The sequence below is a fragment of the Lepisma saccharinum genome, chromosome 5, assembly GCF_977018435.1.
Source record: "Lepisma saccharinum chromosome 5, izLepSacc3.1, whole genome shotgun sequence".
Taxonomy (NCBI): domain Eukaryota; kingdom Metazoa; phylum Arthropoda; class Insecta; order Zygentoma; family Lepismatidae; genus Lepisma; species Lepisma saccharinum.
In genome coordinates this window covers 86,917,424-86,936,719 of record NC_139233.1, presented here as the reverse complement: position 1 = coordinate 86,936,719, position 19,296 = coordinate 86,917,424, and the positions used below count along the sequence as shown (strand labels likewise).

Below are 19,296 nucleotides of genomic sequence, written 5' to 3'. Positions count from 1 at the left end.
CCTACCTTCACATCTCTCAATTTGCAACTTGCTCTCTTCTGATATATATTGTAATTACGAGGAAATGACGAAAGACTCCCTAAGATTCTAGCTCTGGCAGAAAATTTTGAGGAAAGATTGAACAGAGCATGATTATGACTGAAAAATACTCGAATGTTAATACCAGTCAGTCTAAATGGACACCTACCTGCACGTCAGGGTAACAGCCAAGAAGAAATAGGCAGAAACTGATTGCAGTCGCCGTAGTGTCATGGCCCTGAAACAGAAACAAAAATATAGCTTGTATTATTCTGACCCTCTCAACAATGATATAACATAGTTGCTTTAGCTATTAGATGCCGTACAATGTTTACAATTGGCCAATAAAAAGGAAATGTTTGTTAGATTAGGGGAACAAAGTTAGGTGATTTCACCTTGTTAACCGTTGCCAATAGCACACCCCTCCAACAAACAAGAAAACCTAAATGTCTAAGTTCATTTAGCCCAATGATGTATTTTTGTATAATATTTGGAAATATGTGACTACCCCCAAGCAACTATTACCACCCCTCCCAATTTTCTTAGTGTTCTATTACCAGGGATCGCGACTGAAATTCATTTCAGTTCGAGTTCTGGTTCGGTTCGAACTGAAATCACTTCTCGCTTTATCAGTTCTAGTTCGGCGCTGTGGCCTGGAATCGGATAGGCAATTCGAACTCGAAGTCCAATTTACGCTGGCAGTATCTACTCCGGCCCAGACGAACCGAAACTCAAAGCTCCTGATGTAAAAGCATTCTGGTTCGCACCACTTCAGAAACCAGTTTAGGGTTGGTTATGGTTGAATTGGTGTTTTAAGTTCACTTTATGCACAGTAAGGCTAATTGAGACTGGACTTTAAAGTGGGACCCGAAAAACTATGGACCTCCAGCAGGGATCGAACCCAGGACCACCAGTTTAGGGGAAAGCAGTTCGACATTTCTGTCCGAGATAACAGTCTACGCCATGACGGAGGCGAGTTGTGGTCCGGAATATTGTTTCGAGCGGACTGACATTGACCAAACTACTGCAGAGAATTAGTTCAATCTTCACAATGCTAGAAGGGTGCGACGTGTACAGAGGACAAAAATTAAGGCGTTTTAATCCAAACACTATCTGGTGCCATGGTTACCCATATGTAGCTTTCTTTCTTTCATTTTCAAGAGAGAAACTTAAAAATCAATATGCTGGATATGTGCTACTTTGAATATAGCTAAAGGGGAGAGTTTCAAGTAATTGGATTTCTTGTTCTTGTGTATTGTTTGCTATAATTCCAGACAGCTTGTAATTAACATTATCCGGGAATGGCTCAAAACGATTTCTCCATCCATCACAGGCACACACGATACGGATATCCAACATAAGAGAACATATCTTTTAAAAATGCTTCTTGTTATGACAGAAAGAAAAGAACAGCAACAGTTTAAAACCGAACACCCTATCCAGACTTGGTATACCATAATTCTAATAGAATTGGCAACACTCGATCTTATTGAAAAGGCGACGACAATCTCCCTGTCATGTGCGAACGAGAGATCCCGACGTGGTGTAACGCACATGCCAAGCAGGGAACCTTGCTTGCGATTGCCAGACTTTACACTGCAGTTTCCTCTACCTTCCCTCTTGCAAGGAGCACAACACCAATCCGCTAGCCGAGAGCACTGACGTCAACAACCTACAAGCAACAGATCACGACACAAAAGAGGGCGATGGGGGAGGTAGGTAAATGGACAGCCTCATCATGCAGGAAAACTGATTTCTTGAAGTGGTTCATATCCCATTCCACACCGATCAAAACCGAACTAAATGTGCTGTGTTTAATTACACGAAGACTCAAACTATAACCTGAACCTAAACATTTCTGTACTCCCGAACTGAATCTTCCTCTCAAAATTTCAGTTCAGTGAACTATTAATAGTGCCTCGGCAGTAAACCAGTTCGGGGTACCGAAACTGAAATTAGGTAGAAGCCCAATTCCAGTCCGATCCTAAATTAAACTAAAACTCCGCTCACTTCCGCGAGACATAAACTTGCTTCTGCAGTTTTAGTTCAGGTCCAGGAAAACTGAAAGTACGTCATAATCAGTTGTTTTTTTTAATTATTTTTTTTATTTTTATTTCGGTTCAGTTTCATTCGCAATCCCTGGATATTACAAGTAAAGTACACCACTACGGATAAAATTTCTAAAAATTCAAGGTCACTGTATCCGGTATTTCGTACCTTACATAGAACATTGGGTGCACTAAAGGGAAAATATATTTCTAAATATTAAAATGTAATATCTATCACATAATAAAAGTACCGATTCCTATGAAATTGCAACAACAAAATTGAATCAAGATGGGCAAACGTATAATATTCCTCAAACTGTATTTTCATTATTTCTTTTAGAATGAAATAACTTTGTATTAATACATTAATACATTTTAATACTGCACAATAATCCTTTTATCCTTTTATGCTGCCCCCAATATGCCAGTCTGTTATTGTGCTACCATCTTTTGACACGGAACTTAACCTTATAAGTAAGGATTAACATAATTTTTTATTTCGATTACTCAGGTTCGCTCGGTTCCTACGCCATTTTGTATGGCATTTAGGGGTGCATAAAATGTGACTGTCTCCCTCCAGTAATTCTTCCCCTCTCCTCTACCACCACAGCCACCTCTAGAACAAGGCCGCGGCGAATGAGAATTGGCAACGTCGCGAGGAGGCTGGTCGCAAGCCTCTAGCGCCATTTCAATGCATAGGGAAATAGTGTTCGCTCGCTTGTTTTTGTACTCATGGCGTTTAATTTGTGACTGTTCAGTTGGAAGTTATGTCGGCATGCCTAAGAAGTGTGTTGTTTCTGGTTGCAGGAGTAACCACGACTCTTAAATTCAAACATAGGGATATGTGCCGTGTTTTAAGATTCCTACAAAAGAAGACCTCAGAAATGCGTGGATTCGCGCCATTTCTAGAGCTAGTTGGACACCTACAAACAATTCATTTGTGTATGCAAAAGATTTTAACCCCGAATACGTCAGTTTAGTCAAAAAATTCAAATACAGAGAGAGCAAGGAAAAATAATTTGTGAGAAGCAAAGCTGTTTTATCAGAAGATGCTGTTCCCTGCATTTTTCCTAACCTGCCTGATTATTTAAGTAAGCCTTCTAGTAAAAAAAGGAAAACTCCCGAAGAAAGAAAACAAGATGTAGAAAAGCGGCAGAAAGCGGAAAATGGAGGAGTTTCAGAAGTGTATAGAAGAGAATAACAAAGTGAAGTATTTTGTGTTACTATAGCTCTTTTCAGTTCTTACGGCGGGCGCTCTAGAAGCTGGCAGAGGAAATGGGGAGCGGCGAAGCGACCAATCCAGCACGATAAGAAACGTAGCAGGCAGTAGAACGAGTTTCACGTAGTACTTTTGCCGGCCGCCTCGTGTCTCTCGGCGCCACTGATGTTGTCTGGTTGGCCTGTTGCGTAATCCCCGCTCCCCACTTTCCCTGCCAGCTTCTAGAGCGACCGCCGTAAGAACTGAAAAGAGCTATAAGTGAAAATGTACGCTCCAAGCTGTCAGATAACACGAGTGGTCTGTTTTTACCAGTAACACATGTTGTATTGTTTACAAGTTGGATATTACTAACTCACCTAACAGACCAACCAGACAACAGCAGTGGCGCCGAGAGACACGACGCGGCCGGAAAAGGTACTACGTGAAACTCGTTCTACTGGCCGCTACGTTTCTTATCGTGCTGGATTGGTCGCTTCCCCGCTCCCCACTTCCCCTGCCAACTTCTAGAGCGCCCGCCGTAAGAACTGAAAAGAGCTATATTGCTCGTGTAAAAATAAATCGTAATTTGGGTGTAGAAGTTCATACAAATGGCGGTATCATACCGAATTCATCCATCTGCCGTGAGGGATCACAAATTTTTAAAAACTTTTCTCTTTCAGAATGGAAGCAATTAACAGCTAGTTTAGATCTTTGTGACAATTTTTTTAAATCAGATGAATCAGTCAAATTGACTCATTTTTAGAATATCTTAAAACAGAACTAGAAAATGCGGAGGATGAAACTTCTGAACGAATTTTGGAAAAGTTAGGTTTTATCAAATACCAGTTTTCTTTGATTTTTTTAAAAAAAAAGCCAAAATACAATGTTTCTACCATTTTGAATGCATTTTTGATTTATATGTCTTCTGTAAAAAGTTATAATACAATAAGGCTCAATAGTATTCTCACTTTACCTCATCCTAGACTTCTTCAAAAACTGTCAGTAGATTTTTCTGTATCACCTAAAACTGATGTTGAGAACAAACTTTATTTCACATGTGACTAAAGACGTATCTGGTTTGCAAAGAGTAGTCAACTTACAAATAGATGGAATTCATGTAAAAGAAGCTTTAGACTACAAAAATGGCAGTCTCTGTAGTGTAGTTTCTAATGATACAGAGTAATTAGTAAAAACTGTGGTAGCTTTTCTTTTAAGTTCTGCTTTTGGTAATTTTAAAGAAGTTGTAAAGCTTGTTCCTACAAAACAAGTAAATGGTACGGAACTACAGAGCATTCCCTGACATACGCTACGAGACTTGGCGGCAAGCGGCCGGCATCAGAGCTTGTCTCTCCCGGTGAACGGGTCCGCGACAGTCGCACGCTACAGTCTGTTTTTTTCGCTCTCCCCGCCTTCGCTTTCTTTCCCTTTCTGTTGACGTTGCAGAGTGACGCCAGTATAATCCTCCCGCGGACGTTGTGTTGTGTTGTGCCGTGTCCGTGTGTTGAAGATTGTGGCTTAATATGGCACCACAAAAGTTTACGTTACAACAAAGGATTTATCTTGTCGAGTGTTACTTCGGAAAGAGGAATCGTGGAGAAGTGCGACGAAATTTGCTGGTGTTCCCGTTCCACATAGGACCACTATATTAAACCTCGAAAGAAAAATGGGAAATCTAAAAAATAAAATATACAAATATCCGCACACCATCCGTGAGTTAAAAGAGAGTATTGTACAGTAACGGACACTGCTGGCTTGTAACGATTCCATTGAAAGTCGATGTATTCATTACAAGCCAGCAGTGTCCGTGACTGTACGAGAAATACAGTAGACGAACTTGCACGTGTAAATGCCAATTTCCTTCGGAGATGCCAGGAATGTGTTGCAGCAGAGGGACATCATTTTCAACACCTTCTGTAGCCAAGGTTAGTACACAATATGAAAACTGTAATTTGAATAGCCGACTCTACCCACTGTCGCTGACCCGTTCACCGGGAAAGATAAGCGCTGATACCGGGCCGCTTGCCGCCGAGTCTCGTAGCGAATGTCAGGGAATGCTCTGTAGCAGAAAGTACAAAGACTGTTATGACACTTCTTCAAGAATGTAATCTTAGAGTTATTTCTGTTATTTGTGACAATTATTGTGTAAATAGGGTATTGTTTAATATTCTAACAATAGGATCTGAAAGTAAATTTTACTTTAATATTAGCGGAAATCCTTTTAAAACATTTGTGTTCTATGACAGTGTTCATAATTTTAAGAACATACGAAACAATTGGTTGAATGTAAAGTCACAGTCTTTCCTCATTCCTGTCTGGGATCATTTGGATACTTACACTCGAAATGATGATGTAAATATTGTAAATGACCTTATTTGTAATACAAACATAGAAGATATGTTTGACAATGTAACACTAGAATGTGCATATTTTAATGATTTAAGACAATTGTACAAAATGGAGTCAGACCAGTTAATTAAGTCCGCTCTAAAACTTAATTTCAAAACTTTATATCCGAATTCATTGGAGAGACAAAAAGTATCTCATGTTGTGAACATTTTGCATGAGACTACAAAAGTATGTCTTTTGTGAAACAGCAATGTTTGCTAAGGTAGTTTTGACTTGGTGGAGTATTGTTAATGTTAAACGTAAATTTACTAATATTGTTAAGCGCAATCCACAGCAGAAACCATTTGATTCTGTCAATGATAAGCGTTTAGTGTTTATGAAATACTTTTTGCTGTGGTTAAAAAAATGTAAAACTTTAATCAAGGAAATTCTTTGGGCGGTTCTTTGACCGATGACACTTATTCCGCGATTTTTCAAGCAACATACGATTTAAGAGAGCTAATCATCTATTCTTTACCTCTTGTCAAAGCTCAGTTTATTTTGACTGGGAAATTTCAAACAGGCAATTTAGAGTCGAGATTTGGCCAATACAGGCAATTCACAGATGGAAACTATAACATTTCTGTTATATAAGTTCTTGAAGCTGAAAAAAATAGGATTAAAAGTGTACTAGGTTTTCACTCCGCCAGGTATGGCGAGGTAGAGTTTTCAAAAGATGGCCTCGTGAGTGAAGAAAATGCCAGTGAGTATGGTAGGCCTAACAGTAAGTCGGTACCATTGCAATCTGTAGATGACTGTTTATACGATGTACTATTAGAACCATACATTCACAACATTAAGTACGATAAGTCAGAATTTTTGTTTTTATGTGGCTATGTAAGTTTATGTAAGTTTCAAGCTAAATGCAAGCTTGAACTGTAGTAATTGTTCTAATTTACTGATAAATGTAAACCAGCCTAACGATAGTTATTTTGAGTGTATTGACTGTTTATTGAGTTTATTGAGCAATTTTCAAACCGAAAGTACCCCTGTGGGACATTGTTGCATGTATATTACAAAACACATGTTGACATCACACATAATATATATAGTATATCTATACATCAATTTGGCAGAATTGTTTTTATAATAATATAACATAATATAATAGTAAAACAATGACAAATTATTTCTTGAAGTGAACTAGTGCTGTAAAAGTACATATTATATAGTGTGTACAATCTAAAATAATTCCTGAAATTCTTGAACTGAATATAATGTGTATTCCAATAACAATTTTTTCACTTTACTTTTAAAGATTGTAGTTCTTTCAAAATTTTTGTAACTTTTTGGTAACATATTGTATAACTGGATGCCTGAGTAAAAAGCTCCTGTTTTGTATGCAGTTAGCCGCACTGAATAGGAATTGAATAGGGGAGGACTTTCTGTACCTTCAGACTTTACTATTGATGTAAGGAGACACGTCATTGGTATTGCTCGGACACTTTTACAACCTAAGAATGAGCCCACATTTTTAGAAACTTGTAATCAAAAATATGTTTTAGAACAACTTAGCTTAGATGGTCTCAATTTGGACTTAGATATAAGTGATACTTTAAAAGAAAAGAGACCTTGTGGCAGAGAAAATTTACAAATTGCAAAAATAATTGTCTCGATCATGTGTAACATTCTATTGAACATTACTCCAAGTCCAGAACTGATCAAGTGGTTCAGCACATCAATAGAAGAAAGCTTACCATTTTGTCATAGTTTTCTTGGTTTTTACTTGGTTTTAACAATGATGAAAATCCGTTAACATTGAAAAAGTAAATTTTGTGAACTTGTGAAAGAAATGCATTTCTATTTATTTTCCTTCTTTGTACAATAATAGCCTATACGTAGTTTAGCACAACAAAATAAGGTACAAAAGATAAACTCAAATTATTATTAATTTTATTATTTAGTTCTTTAACCAATGTAAACACGACACAGTTGATTAAATCATAATATTAATAAGTTACTTATTAAATACCTATTTTTAGTTACAACCAGGTAAAACATAAGTTTAGGTTTTTTATTCTCTTATTTTTATTTATTGGGTATTCGCAATTTCTGTAAAGTTATTTTCGTAATAAAATGAAATGCCTATAATTATAACACTTTAAAAAGCTTAAAGTACTATGCTTACACAATCATTAAAGAATCATGTGTAAAAAATGACACCCACTTATTGCGTAATTATTGTGTTGTTTGTATAGGTAGCTATATACCGAAGCAGCACGCGAGTGCAGTAGATGAGTCAGGCTAACCAGCCTCCTTCCACACATAGGGCGATTCGTTGAAATTTTTAATCTGTGGAAGGCGCGAGAGGGGACGTTCTTGAGTAAGAGAAGAAGTCCAACTACTGACAATATTTACGAATCGTTTTATCTGCGGAGCGTTCTAGAATATAATGAGGATATAAATACGCGGCTTCAATCTCGCGTTTGATCTGTACAACAGAATCGGTTAATGAGACTTCAGAGGTAAGTGTGACAATTCATACAGTCGATTTGTGATCAGTCATTGTCCATTGGTTGCTTTATAAGATCTAGTGATTCGAAAATGAAAAAGGACTAAATATCGTAAAGTAACGAAGTCTATTACTAGTTCCAGTTCGGGTCAAAAGCTGAAAACATTGACGAAAGCGGAACTTCCGGAGCCTCACTGTAGTGCTAGTTCCGGTCGAGCTCCGAAAGATCCAAGGTCTCTCTCTCCAAAGTTAATATTTCAGCAGTACCTACCGGGTATTGGAGCGGTTTATTAAAAAAGAAATAAGCTTCACAATTGTGCCAGGACCAAATTTTGTGAATGCAGTCCGAGAATTTCATGGCATACAAAAATACTTTTGTTTAAGCCTACTGGATTGGACACACACTCAAACACTTAACTACCATAAAGAGACAGCCGAAAATTTTATGAATGTCGAGAAGAGAAAGCAAGAAGATGTTGCATATGTAGACATTTTAGCGAAAATTGCAGGCTCTACCAGGGCCTGAATCAGGGCTCTACCAACTGAACTACGGAGCCACTCTCGACCTCGAATGATTTTTCGTTAAAATGTTTACATAGTACATGTTCTGTGTATGTCAAATCGTAAGTTGTTGCCTGTATATTGAACAAGCACAGAAAATAAAGCATAAAGAAGAAAACTGAGGGGCATTCCCACCGGTTGAGGAGACATTTTTCTTCTGTGGTCAACAAGAGCTACCACTTCGAGGTGACGATGACGGTGGCCTACTAAGGGAGATTTCACACGGTGTCCCCCGAGGAATTCACAAGTCGAACGTACGTTTGTGCGGCTTTTGTGTCTCTACGGTGTGAAACGTTGCTGTTGATTGGGTCATTCCAAACGACATGTATCGCGTGTCCCTTCGGTCTGAAATCTTTCTAAGTCTTGAAGATCCAAGTCAGAAGGATTGAAAAATAGGGCTTTGTTAAGGTTGGGTGCGAAGGTAGGCGACAGCACCCTAAAGGATAATATCCAAACCTGAAGGAAGAACGCATCTTACTTAAGTCTCCAATACGAAATGATAAAAACTTCTGGTGAGTTGATTTTAAAAAATGTGTCCGAGATAAAGAGTGGCGTGTCCAGGTTCTCGGAAAGGAGAGGGATTAAGCATACTATTTTTGGTGGTCAGTCCTCATTTTGCCACCTTTTCCTGTCTTTGACGTTCTTTTTTTTTTTAAAGGAATACTAGGTCAAATGGGGCTAGGACCCAACCAACCCTCCCTTGGGCACGTCACTGGAGATAAATGAGTAAGCATTTGATCATATTGGGAGACGAAACATTAGATGTGTTGTGAACGGAAGGGTTAAAAGTCTTCGAATGTCCGATAGAGAAACATGAAAAATATTATTCAAAAGCTCAGAAAGAAAATGTAGAAGATACATTTTCCGGTGTAACCTTGAAATAAAATAAATTAGAAAACAATAATTTGAAGTCAAATTATTTGCTAAGGTAAAAATGGGGCGCAACTATCGCAATTGTCTCGCGATCTAGAAGAGTTCCTTTGTTTCGTGCCGATATATGACAAGACTGCGGAAGCTGTGACAGACAATTTTAAACACTTGCGAGTGCTTAGGCCTGAATATGAACAATTTGGTGGGTTTTTATGCGAGCTGCAAACATGGGTGGATAAAACACATTAGTGGTGTTTAGGCTCGAATCAGAGAGAAATATTCGAGAACTGTCTGCGTCCGGTTCGCAGCCCACAGTTTGAATCTCACGTTGTCGAGTAGATTATCCATCCCGTGTAACAGCCTCGTAAAAACACTTCTGGTACATAGATGTTTTGATGCCTGATGAGAAGTAATAGACAAACACACATACTGAGATGGTTCCGGCACACGATGTTAATACATGGAAGTGGTAGATTTCATGTTCTGATTAACATTTATTTATTTACTGCCTCAACAGAGGTAAACCTCCAATTACAGACGGCAGATTGCCTTACACAGAAAAAAATGACAGCCTTAAACAGTGGGGACGATTTAGGGGATAGTTGCGCCCCATTTTTATTTTGCCTCCACACTATCACACCATGGCCTTTTAATGCTAAGCCTTGTATAACAAGAGGAAGTAAACTTGCACACCCCCCGCCCCCCCCCCCCGTTTTGGAACCCACTTGCCACCACTGGCCTTAAACATACAATTGTGAGGTTTTTATCTATACCCCTTAAAAAATGGTGTTCAGCCCACCAACTCCCCCGAAAGGAATTCCTGGATACGTGCCTGGCTGAGGGTATGTTTCACATCGAACATTGGGGTTAGCTGGGGGATTCTCCTATGATTTAACATGGTGACAATGAGACAGCTGGGGGGGATGCTTTGCGAAAATTTTGGCACCTGGGGCGGGGATACAATCTCTTGCATTCCCCTCGCTTCGATCAGTGCAGTGACGTGTTTATGATATTTGTGGAAGGGGAATCCAGTGCTCGAAGTGAGAGATGTGCGTAGCCAGCAAACTATCCACAAAGCATTCCCCTCAGTTGTCTTCTCATTGCCACCATGTTAAACCATAGGAGCATCCTGCCAGCTAACCCCAAGTTTGATCGAACACTCCCCCACCCCCAGCTAACATTTTCCACTTAATGCGCTGCTCCGACCTCCGTCGCGGAATTCGAATTCGATTTGTTGTTTTAAGTCCACGTTATGCACACATAGGCTAATCAGCTCTGAGAAGGGTGTTCTTTGTGAATATCCCTTCATCAATTTCATCATATCATCATTCGTACTCACCTTTTCGATTAGCTAAAAATAGTTGAAAAGCGAAGTAAAATAAACCAATATATGAATTGAAGCGCTGGGGTAATTCACTTTTTAGCAAAGCCGAATAGCATTTCTTTATTTAATTTAATATTAACATTAAATATTTCTAATAGTAATATTACTATTAGAAATATTTAATGTTAATATTAATCTTCAAACCATGTAACCAGTGGCGGCGATTCGGTTCCAAAACTGGGGAAGAAGGGAGGCAAGGTGCCAAAACTGGGGAGGGGGCAGGACAGATTACTTTCCCTTAGTAGATAAGGTTTAGCATAGTGTAGGGGCAAAAGTGGCAAAAAGTGTGGGAGAGGGCAACTGCCACCCACGCCCCCCTGTAATCGCCGCCACTGCATGTAACTTTTCACTAGTCGCTTTCTAAATTTCATGGTTTTGGTAAAATCTGTAATTCAGATGCTCATATTGTTCAACTTTTAGCATTTACGAATTCACCATTTTATGTTAAAGTTATGAATAATTATTATAATTATAATCCACGCTTAATAGATTGAGGACATTTTGGAGGAGGCTAAAGTCTATAGCTCCTACAGTCTTCACTTAAATACCTCATTAGTGTATTCAAGTTTCGATACCCGATGAAGTCACGTTCCACAGATTCGGATCTCAATTTAAACTGTGAGCCCAGTCCCGGTTAGGCTATCACTGCTTAAAGTATACTTAAAACAACAATTCAATCAATTAAATTAAATACCCCATTAGCTGAATCAATGTGTTGAAAAGTAAACTATGTAAAATAATATTGAAAATCGTGGCCACAGTGTCTTTTATGTCTGAAATAACCTCAATAAACAAGTAAGTGCATAAAAAAGCTCCATTTATGTATTATCTCTAGCGCCAACACTTACCTCAAACATGAATGTGTCTACTTCCTCTCGAATCTCAAGATCTGTCAACACTGCGCCATCTTTGGAAGCTTCTAGTAACAAATCTAGGAAAGCAAAGCGTCTCTTATGTCCTGTGAGGAAAAGACAAAGTCCCATTCAGAGAACTAAAGACAGTATACACAAAGGTTGTGCCTAAGAACCCGAACAAAGAAACCAATCTTAACACTTGCACATAAAAAAAAATGTTTGTTTGGAACAACCAACAAATAGTTTCTCGTAACCAAATATTTGTATAAATAAGCGACAAACAAAGATTTGATCACCATAAACAAATTATTTCAGTAATCGTGCACACATATGTTTAGAGAAAAACTAAATATGCTGACCAAGGCAGTAATTTATTTTATTAAAAACATAAACTAAACGTAACGTTTCAACCTTCTAGCAAGGTCTTCTTCAGACACTGTATCAAGTTCCAAGGAGTCTGAAGAAGACCTTGCTAGAAGGTTGAAACGTTACGTTTAGTTTATGTTTTTAATAAAATAAATTACTGCCTTGGTCAGCATATTTAGTTTTTCATGATCATGGAAACATGGCTTAATGGTGTTATATGTTTAGAGCTTCGAAAGAAAAATTGAGTGCGAATTACCAAATTTAGAAAAGACTACAAACTTTTTCGTTTCCGATTACCAGAAAGGTTAACCAAAAATGTTTTCTTAATACAAATAAATCCATTCATTTCTCCTGTTTACCACCCAGGGAAGCGCAATTCCTTCTCACTCAGTTACTAAATATAATTGAGTTATATTTATTGTTATTTTTTTTTAGATATTTCTCGTAGAATATGTTACATGTACGAGTTGCAAGCGGACCGTTCTTTCCTCTACTGATGATCGTTTAAAATTCATTTAATTTTTATTAAAAACCTGCAAATACGCGTAGTAACTATATAAAAAGTTGCTTGGCATCTCTCAAACCGAAGTGACACGCGACAGCTGACAACGAAATATTCCCGTCCCTCCCATTTTCCTTGTCGTGTCATTGCAAGTAAAATACACTAGTACGGGTAGAATGTGTAAAATTCAGATTTTCAAGGTCACTGTGCCCGATATTTCGCACCTTACATAACACATTGAGGACACAAAACAATTATGTTCTTAATCTTAAAATGTCATGTGACGTAATAAAAGTACTGATTCCTGTGAGATTGAAACAACAATTGTTAAATTAAATCAATATGAACGAATATATCACGCTCCTGAAACTACATTTTTTCTTTCTCTTTAGAATTAAATATTTTTATAGCATCTGCTAGCATCCTTCTTTTTTTCCACTCTACCCCTAATATTCCAGTTAGTTATTGCCCTGCCATCTTTTAACACGAAAGTTAAGCTTATTAGTGCAGTCCTTCCAACCACGGCACTCGACTAGCTCTCATGTTATTGCAAGAAGTTACCATTTCTACCGCATGGCGCTGATGTCGGACCAGTCTGCTTCTACCAAAACGCATCTAAAGGCAGGGTTTCGGAGCGGAGTGCGGAGCGTACTAAAGGAGCGCTCCGGAGCGAATTCGAAGCGTCAGTTCTACTCCGCTCCTCGCTCCAGAGCGGAGCGTGGTACGACAGCACTCCGATCCGGAGCGGAGTGGTTCGACTTTTTGAGAGACACTCTCCGCTCCGGAGCGGAGTGGTTAGACTCTTTGAGTCGCACGCTCCGATCCGGAGCGGAGCGTTATATGACAGCACTCCGCTCCGGAGCGTGGTGCTTTTGACAGCACGCTCCGATCCGGTTAGGAGTTTTTTACTCGAATGCTGTAATGCAACTATGAATAATGGGAATGTGAAGTACATTAAAGCCGACTTCCGTGACGGAGTGGTTATAGTTTCCACGTACTCTAGTTGTTTGTCTGTATGATCGCCCGCCCCGCTTGGAGGGGAGGGACAGTGTGGATCATGCTTCTTTATGGTCCTAGTCGAACGGGTGAAGGGGGAGGTGCGCGGGGACCTTTGGCAGAAGTTTTTTTTCTTTTTTGTTTGTGGTCGCTCTACAGCACAGCACCCTACGACGTCAGGGATCATGGGGTGGTTCAAATCCTCGCATGGGCTTGTACAGGGTCAACGAAGTTAGTAATAAGTTTGTTTTATACACTTGTATGATGAATTGTATCTTCTGCAAATATCCTGTATAAAGAAACAAACTGCCGGAGTACTAAGTGAGGCGAGTGTACAATCTTTGTGTGTATCGTTCATCAATTTAATCATAACATCGATCATCCCCATCTTCGCGATTAGCCAAAAGCGACAAAGAAGAGAAGTAAAATGAACTAAATCAATCAATCAATCATGCACATTAGACATTGATAAAACAATACAAGAATGCTGTTTGGCTCAAGAGAGAGAGAGGGAGAGAGAGAGAGAGAGAGAGAGAGAGAGAGAGAGGGCTATAGTACGTAAATTGTTCATTTGATTCAGTTGAAATATGAATTACGTAAATAGTATTCCTGTATTGAGATGTACTATTTTGTATTGTGACTCTTAGATTTAAGAGTTTGAATGGGTTACGAATCATTTCAAACAATCAGTTTTTCTGTTTGCGGATTTGTCCGACCCACCTACCCCATATAACAGACAGCTTCTATTTGTGCCGTATTCCGTGTTCCTTGCAGGTGACTCAGTGCAATTGGCTAGCGCATTGGTCTTGTGCCCGTTTCAAGAGGGGAGGAGGGTGAAACTGGTACATAGCTTGTTTGTGTGTGCTTTCGGGGTTGAGAACTTCCTTCGCTGCGCTGTACGTTGCGTTCGACTTATCCGTACATGGTAGAGACATCGCCTTTGCCAGACAGATCCAGTGTTGCCAGTTGTATTACAATTATGCTACACCAATTCTGGCTAGATTGTTCTCTTTTAAAATTATTACTTGCGCGTGTTGTTCTTCTCTTCACTGTCATAAAAAGAAGCCTTTAAAAGCTGTGTTCTCTTGTATCATTACATGCATATTATGTGTGCTTGTCAACGGTGATATATGGACATTTAATGAAATTTTTAACGCCGCTGATACATGGACGTCTTCAGCATTTTTTCCAGGGAGGGACAAGAAAGGTATTTTTACAATTGACGATGACAATGAGGCAGAATTTCCCCAAAATAGTATTACTCCCCTTTAAAAAAATCTTCAGTTTGAAGTTATCATGTTCCTGCAACGCCCTTGCAATAATTAACATATATTACTGTGACTGAAATGAAATTATATGCGTGAAATATGTACTTCTTGATTGACTTTCATTTCCGGGTGGAGTGGCCCCTCCCTTTCGGACGTCCATGCGAATGGAGAAATCATTCCAACCAGTCTCGGTTAATGGAATTATAAGGTGACTGGATTTGTTAAATCAATATACAAGAAAAACATAGAAAAATCCGTAATTGTTAATTCTATGCATTATAAGCCACGAGAATCATGGAAGATCTATACTGTAATAATGAATTGAGGAAAATAATGCCGAGTTTTTATTTATAGTCTACCTGTTCAAGTAGGAATGGAAAGGTGCACAAAAAGAATTACAAAAATGTATGTAAAAGAAAACCAAGTATTTCGATCAAGTTATTTCTATAATTGTATAAGTTTCTATAAATTCTATAAGTTTCAATTTGTCTTTTTCCGACTATTACCTTTGCCTTGCCTTTAATCGTATATTGCGCATGATCCGTAATTTTAAACAAATCCTAGATAAGTCGGTAAAAAAATAGGACACCGAAACTATGGAAAATAAATGTACTGTGATAGAGAAACAAACACAAAGAAAACGCCAATGACATTCAAACCAACACCATTTGTCGTTGAGAGCTGAACTCACATCCACGAACTCGCAGAAATATTCCCATGGAATTCGTTTTTCGTCTGATATTGAGTACCCAATGATGCTTTCTGTTACGTAATAGACCCTTATGAAGTGAATACATTATTAGGACGTTGCCATATTTCAGAAAACGCACACACACACACATGAGTAAAATATATAAATAAGAGATTGTTCATTTGGAAATGAATTTCCAAGTTGTATTTTTATGCTCTTGTGAATAGATGTAAAGGAAAGTGAAGTCTCTTATTTCAAAAATAATTACAAATTTATATTTGCTTAAGGATTAATTTATCACAATATACATTGCAATTATACATTCAACACATGTTGAATCAATGTCTTTTGTTATGGACTTTTGGTGGATTTAAGACTCAACAATACGCTATCGAGAATAGACCTACAGTTTAAATCCTACCTAGAGTGTGATTCGAGCCACTATGTCCCTCCACCGGGTATCAATTCCAGTGCCCCTTCATTACAAGGCGACGTTGTTACCACTATGTTATCGGAGCACAGCGCGCTGTTTTTTTTTTCAGTACACATTTATCAATTCTCTCATTATCATCGTCGCGATTAGCCAAAATTCAAAGCTAAGAAACAAAAATCAAATCAAACGCAATCAGTGAGGAAGGCACGTATTGCTCGCAGTCCTGTTTTTCAAAATGAAACCATAAAATTCAGGACATGCCCCTATCCAAGTAGATAATATTATATTTTGTGTTTATCACGGTTATTGAGGTTTATACATCTTGTTTCGACTTATCTGCTGACTACACATTGTTCATTACTCAAAACTTGCTTTCAGTTTGCTGTGTACAACGTACTTAATACAAAAAATATTAATTTTATGCGTATACGTTTTCTGGTTTTCTAGACTCAGAATGTTAAATGTAGCAACATTCCATTCGTGGTTTTTCCAAAATTTTTGCAATTTTCTTATAACCACCATGCCTATTTCCAGGTTACTGCTTACAAACTTGAAATGTTAGGTATGGCAACCAGACATTTCTGTTTTTCATAAGTTCCCTATTTTGTAATTTTTGCAGTAGTATACGTATGTAACCATTAAATACCTATTTTAACTTCCTGCCTTTAAAATCGGGAAAAATAATCGATATGACAACCCTGTATTTCATACTATTTAAATTCCCCTGTTCGGCTGTATACAAACAGCATTCCGATTTTCGACTTTATACCTTCATAAAATGAAACCAAATGTGGCAACTTAAATTTTTGGTTAAGCCGGTTTTAAACTTTCTAGTGTCAGGATTTTAAAAAGTTAGATCTGACAACTCTGTATTTCAAATTAAAACGTTTCCTAATTGGCCGTGTTTACGGTAATATTAATAAGCATGATTCCGATTTTCAACTTCATACATTCAAAAATGGAAAAGTTAAAATTAGCAACCTGAATTTCCAATTACTTTAAACTTTCCCCTTTCACTACATTCAAAGTATCATACATAACCAGGGTAAAATAAAGTTAGATATGGCAATCATGCATTAGCCAGTGTTTTACATGAACACCTGTCTGCCTTTTATCTTCCTCCGTACAAGTTGCTTCGCCTTTCCTCAGCGCGCTCTTGGCCTTTAGAACAGAAGGTCGAATGGATTATCTGCAGTAGTTTCGCCAGTGTTACTCGAACCAATATTCCGGAATAACTCACTTCTCCCGCGGCGTGGACTGTAATGTCGGGCAAATATGCCGAAGTGCTTAGCCCGAACCAGAAGTTGAACCGAAATGAGTTTCAGTCGCGATCCCTGGTGGCAGGAAATGAGAGAGTGTTCCATTCTCTCAACTTATAAAACCACAGGTGGCACACCTGCTATTGAAATATATTGTCCCCAGATGTAGTAGTAGAGTAGTAAAAGTGATAATGAAAATAATAATAATAATAATAATAATATCGCTCTCTTCACGAAAACAGTCCAGTGAAGATCGAAGCTTCCCCTTGCCTCCTCCACAACCCTGGCCCTCCAGGTTTGCCACACTTCTTCTACGCTTCACAGTTGACACATTGCGCGTTGTAGGTATGCGGTTGATTGTGCCTTCCCTGGTGTATTGTGTTAGGATTATTCCTTGCTTGTTGGCAACAGTGTAGGTGAGTGACGTGATCTTGGCTGGACTGTTTCCGTGGCGTTAGCTTTAGTAATAATCAATTTTATAACAATAATAACGGGCGATGTTCAAATGCTGTACAAATTCCACAAACAAAATTATTAATGTACTCGGAACTTAGTTTTCGTTAGTTTAGTTTTCTGTATACACTCGTATTATCCAACCTCGGAGCGCTCCGGAGCGGAATGGGCAAGCTCTTAGAATATCGCTCCTCGCTCCGGAGCGGAGCTAGAAACTTTCCAACTTCCTCTGCTCCGATACGGAGCGGAGCGTGTCAAGTTAGCACTCCGCTCCGGAGCGGAGTGAACCATTTTCTAAAATTTCGCTCCTCGATCCGGAGCGGAGCGAGAAATTTTCCGATTCCCGCTACTCCACTCCGGAGCGGAGCGGAGCGGAGCGAATCATTTCTTAGAATCTCGCTCCTCGCTCCGGAGCGTTGATCCGCTCCGCTCCGAAACCCTGTCTAAAGGCTGGTTTACATTGGTCAGGTAAGCGGGAGAGTTACTGGGACGAGTTACTGGCTTGTCTGCTCGAATCGACCATTATGTGGCGAGTCGCTGTTTACGCACTTTCTAGCGAAGTGGGATAGTGGCTGCAGCTGTTCGGTACTCTTTTGACAGATATGAACACGTCGACGTCGTTGGAGATTTTTGAAAAGCTCTGAAACAGTTCACACATTTTTTTTACGAGAAATAAGTACAATAATGCACAAGAACAAGTCTAGAAAGAAAACTAACTTCCTTGATTTTTCTATTTTCAATTGTTCTTGGTTGTACGTAGAACGTAAATTCTTTATTTTCAATTTTACTTCTCCTAGGCCTCTACAAACTTTATGTTGTCGCACTTGGATCACCTCCTAGTGATGGTTCATTAAAAAAAAAAAAAAAAAAAAACAGTTACAATTAATGGCTATGGAAAATCACAACACACAACCACCGCACAGACTCCATACTCTCCTCAGAAGGCGTTTACATTGATCGAGCGGTCTGTCGAGATTACGCGCGAGTGAAAAAATCGATGGGAGAGGAAGCAACTCGATCGAGTCGCTGTCCTCCGTGGATAGCCACTCGACTGTCCTGACTACTGGAGCGAGTACTGGCTCCAATGCTCTCCCCAGTTGTTTACAGGAGGAGAGTAGCTCGCTTTGCTCTACTCGCTCCAGCTACTCTCCGGTCTAGTCGACCAATGTAAACCAGGCTTTAAGCAGGTGAACCTTACGACAGAGGGACTTGTGAATTAAGTATCTACGTATTTCAAACATTTCTGTCGTTGAGGAAGAAATGCATTCCAACACTATTGGAATTAATAATCTGCAGATAAGTTCACTTACGTCTTCAGAAAGATTATTATTCGTAGAACAGAACAACACTGTATCAAAGTCGGTAGCAGGCTCTATATTTACTTGTAGGTTTCGCTTCGGATTGTAGCGGTCTATGGTAAAAAAAAAGCGTCGTATTTCTTATTTAGCTTATTCTGGTTCGCACAGTGCCTACGCCATTTCGTATGACATTCAGGGTTAAAAGTCTTCGAATGTCCGATAGAGAAACATGAAAAATATTATTCAAAAGCTCAGAAAGA

The 19,296-nt window shown here is 38.9% G+C and overlaps 1 protein-coding gene across 1 annotated transcript in view; it reads right to left on the bottom strand.

Moving 5' to 3' along the window:
* The window catches only part of LOC145988129 (cytochrome P450 4c3-like), a 69,924-nt gene that overhangs the window by 22,419 nt on the left and 28,209 nt on the right, over positions 1-19,296 (bottom strand). Inside the window, exons 7-9 of the mRNA XM_083122960.1 lie at positions 15,652-15,660; positions 11,765-11,874; positions 188-256 (exon numbers count right to left, since the gene is read on the bottom strand). Of these exons, the coding sequence (XP_082979086.1) occupies positions 188-256; positions 11,765-11,874; positions 15,652-15,660 (188 nt within the window). The remainder of the gene's footprint in view (positions 1-187; positions 257-11,764; positions 11,875-15,651; positions 15,661-19,296) is intronic.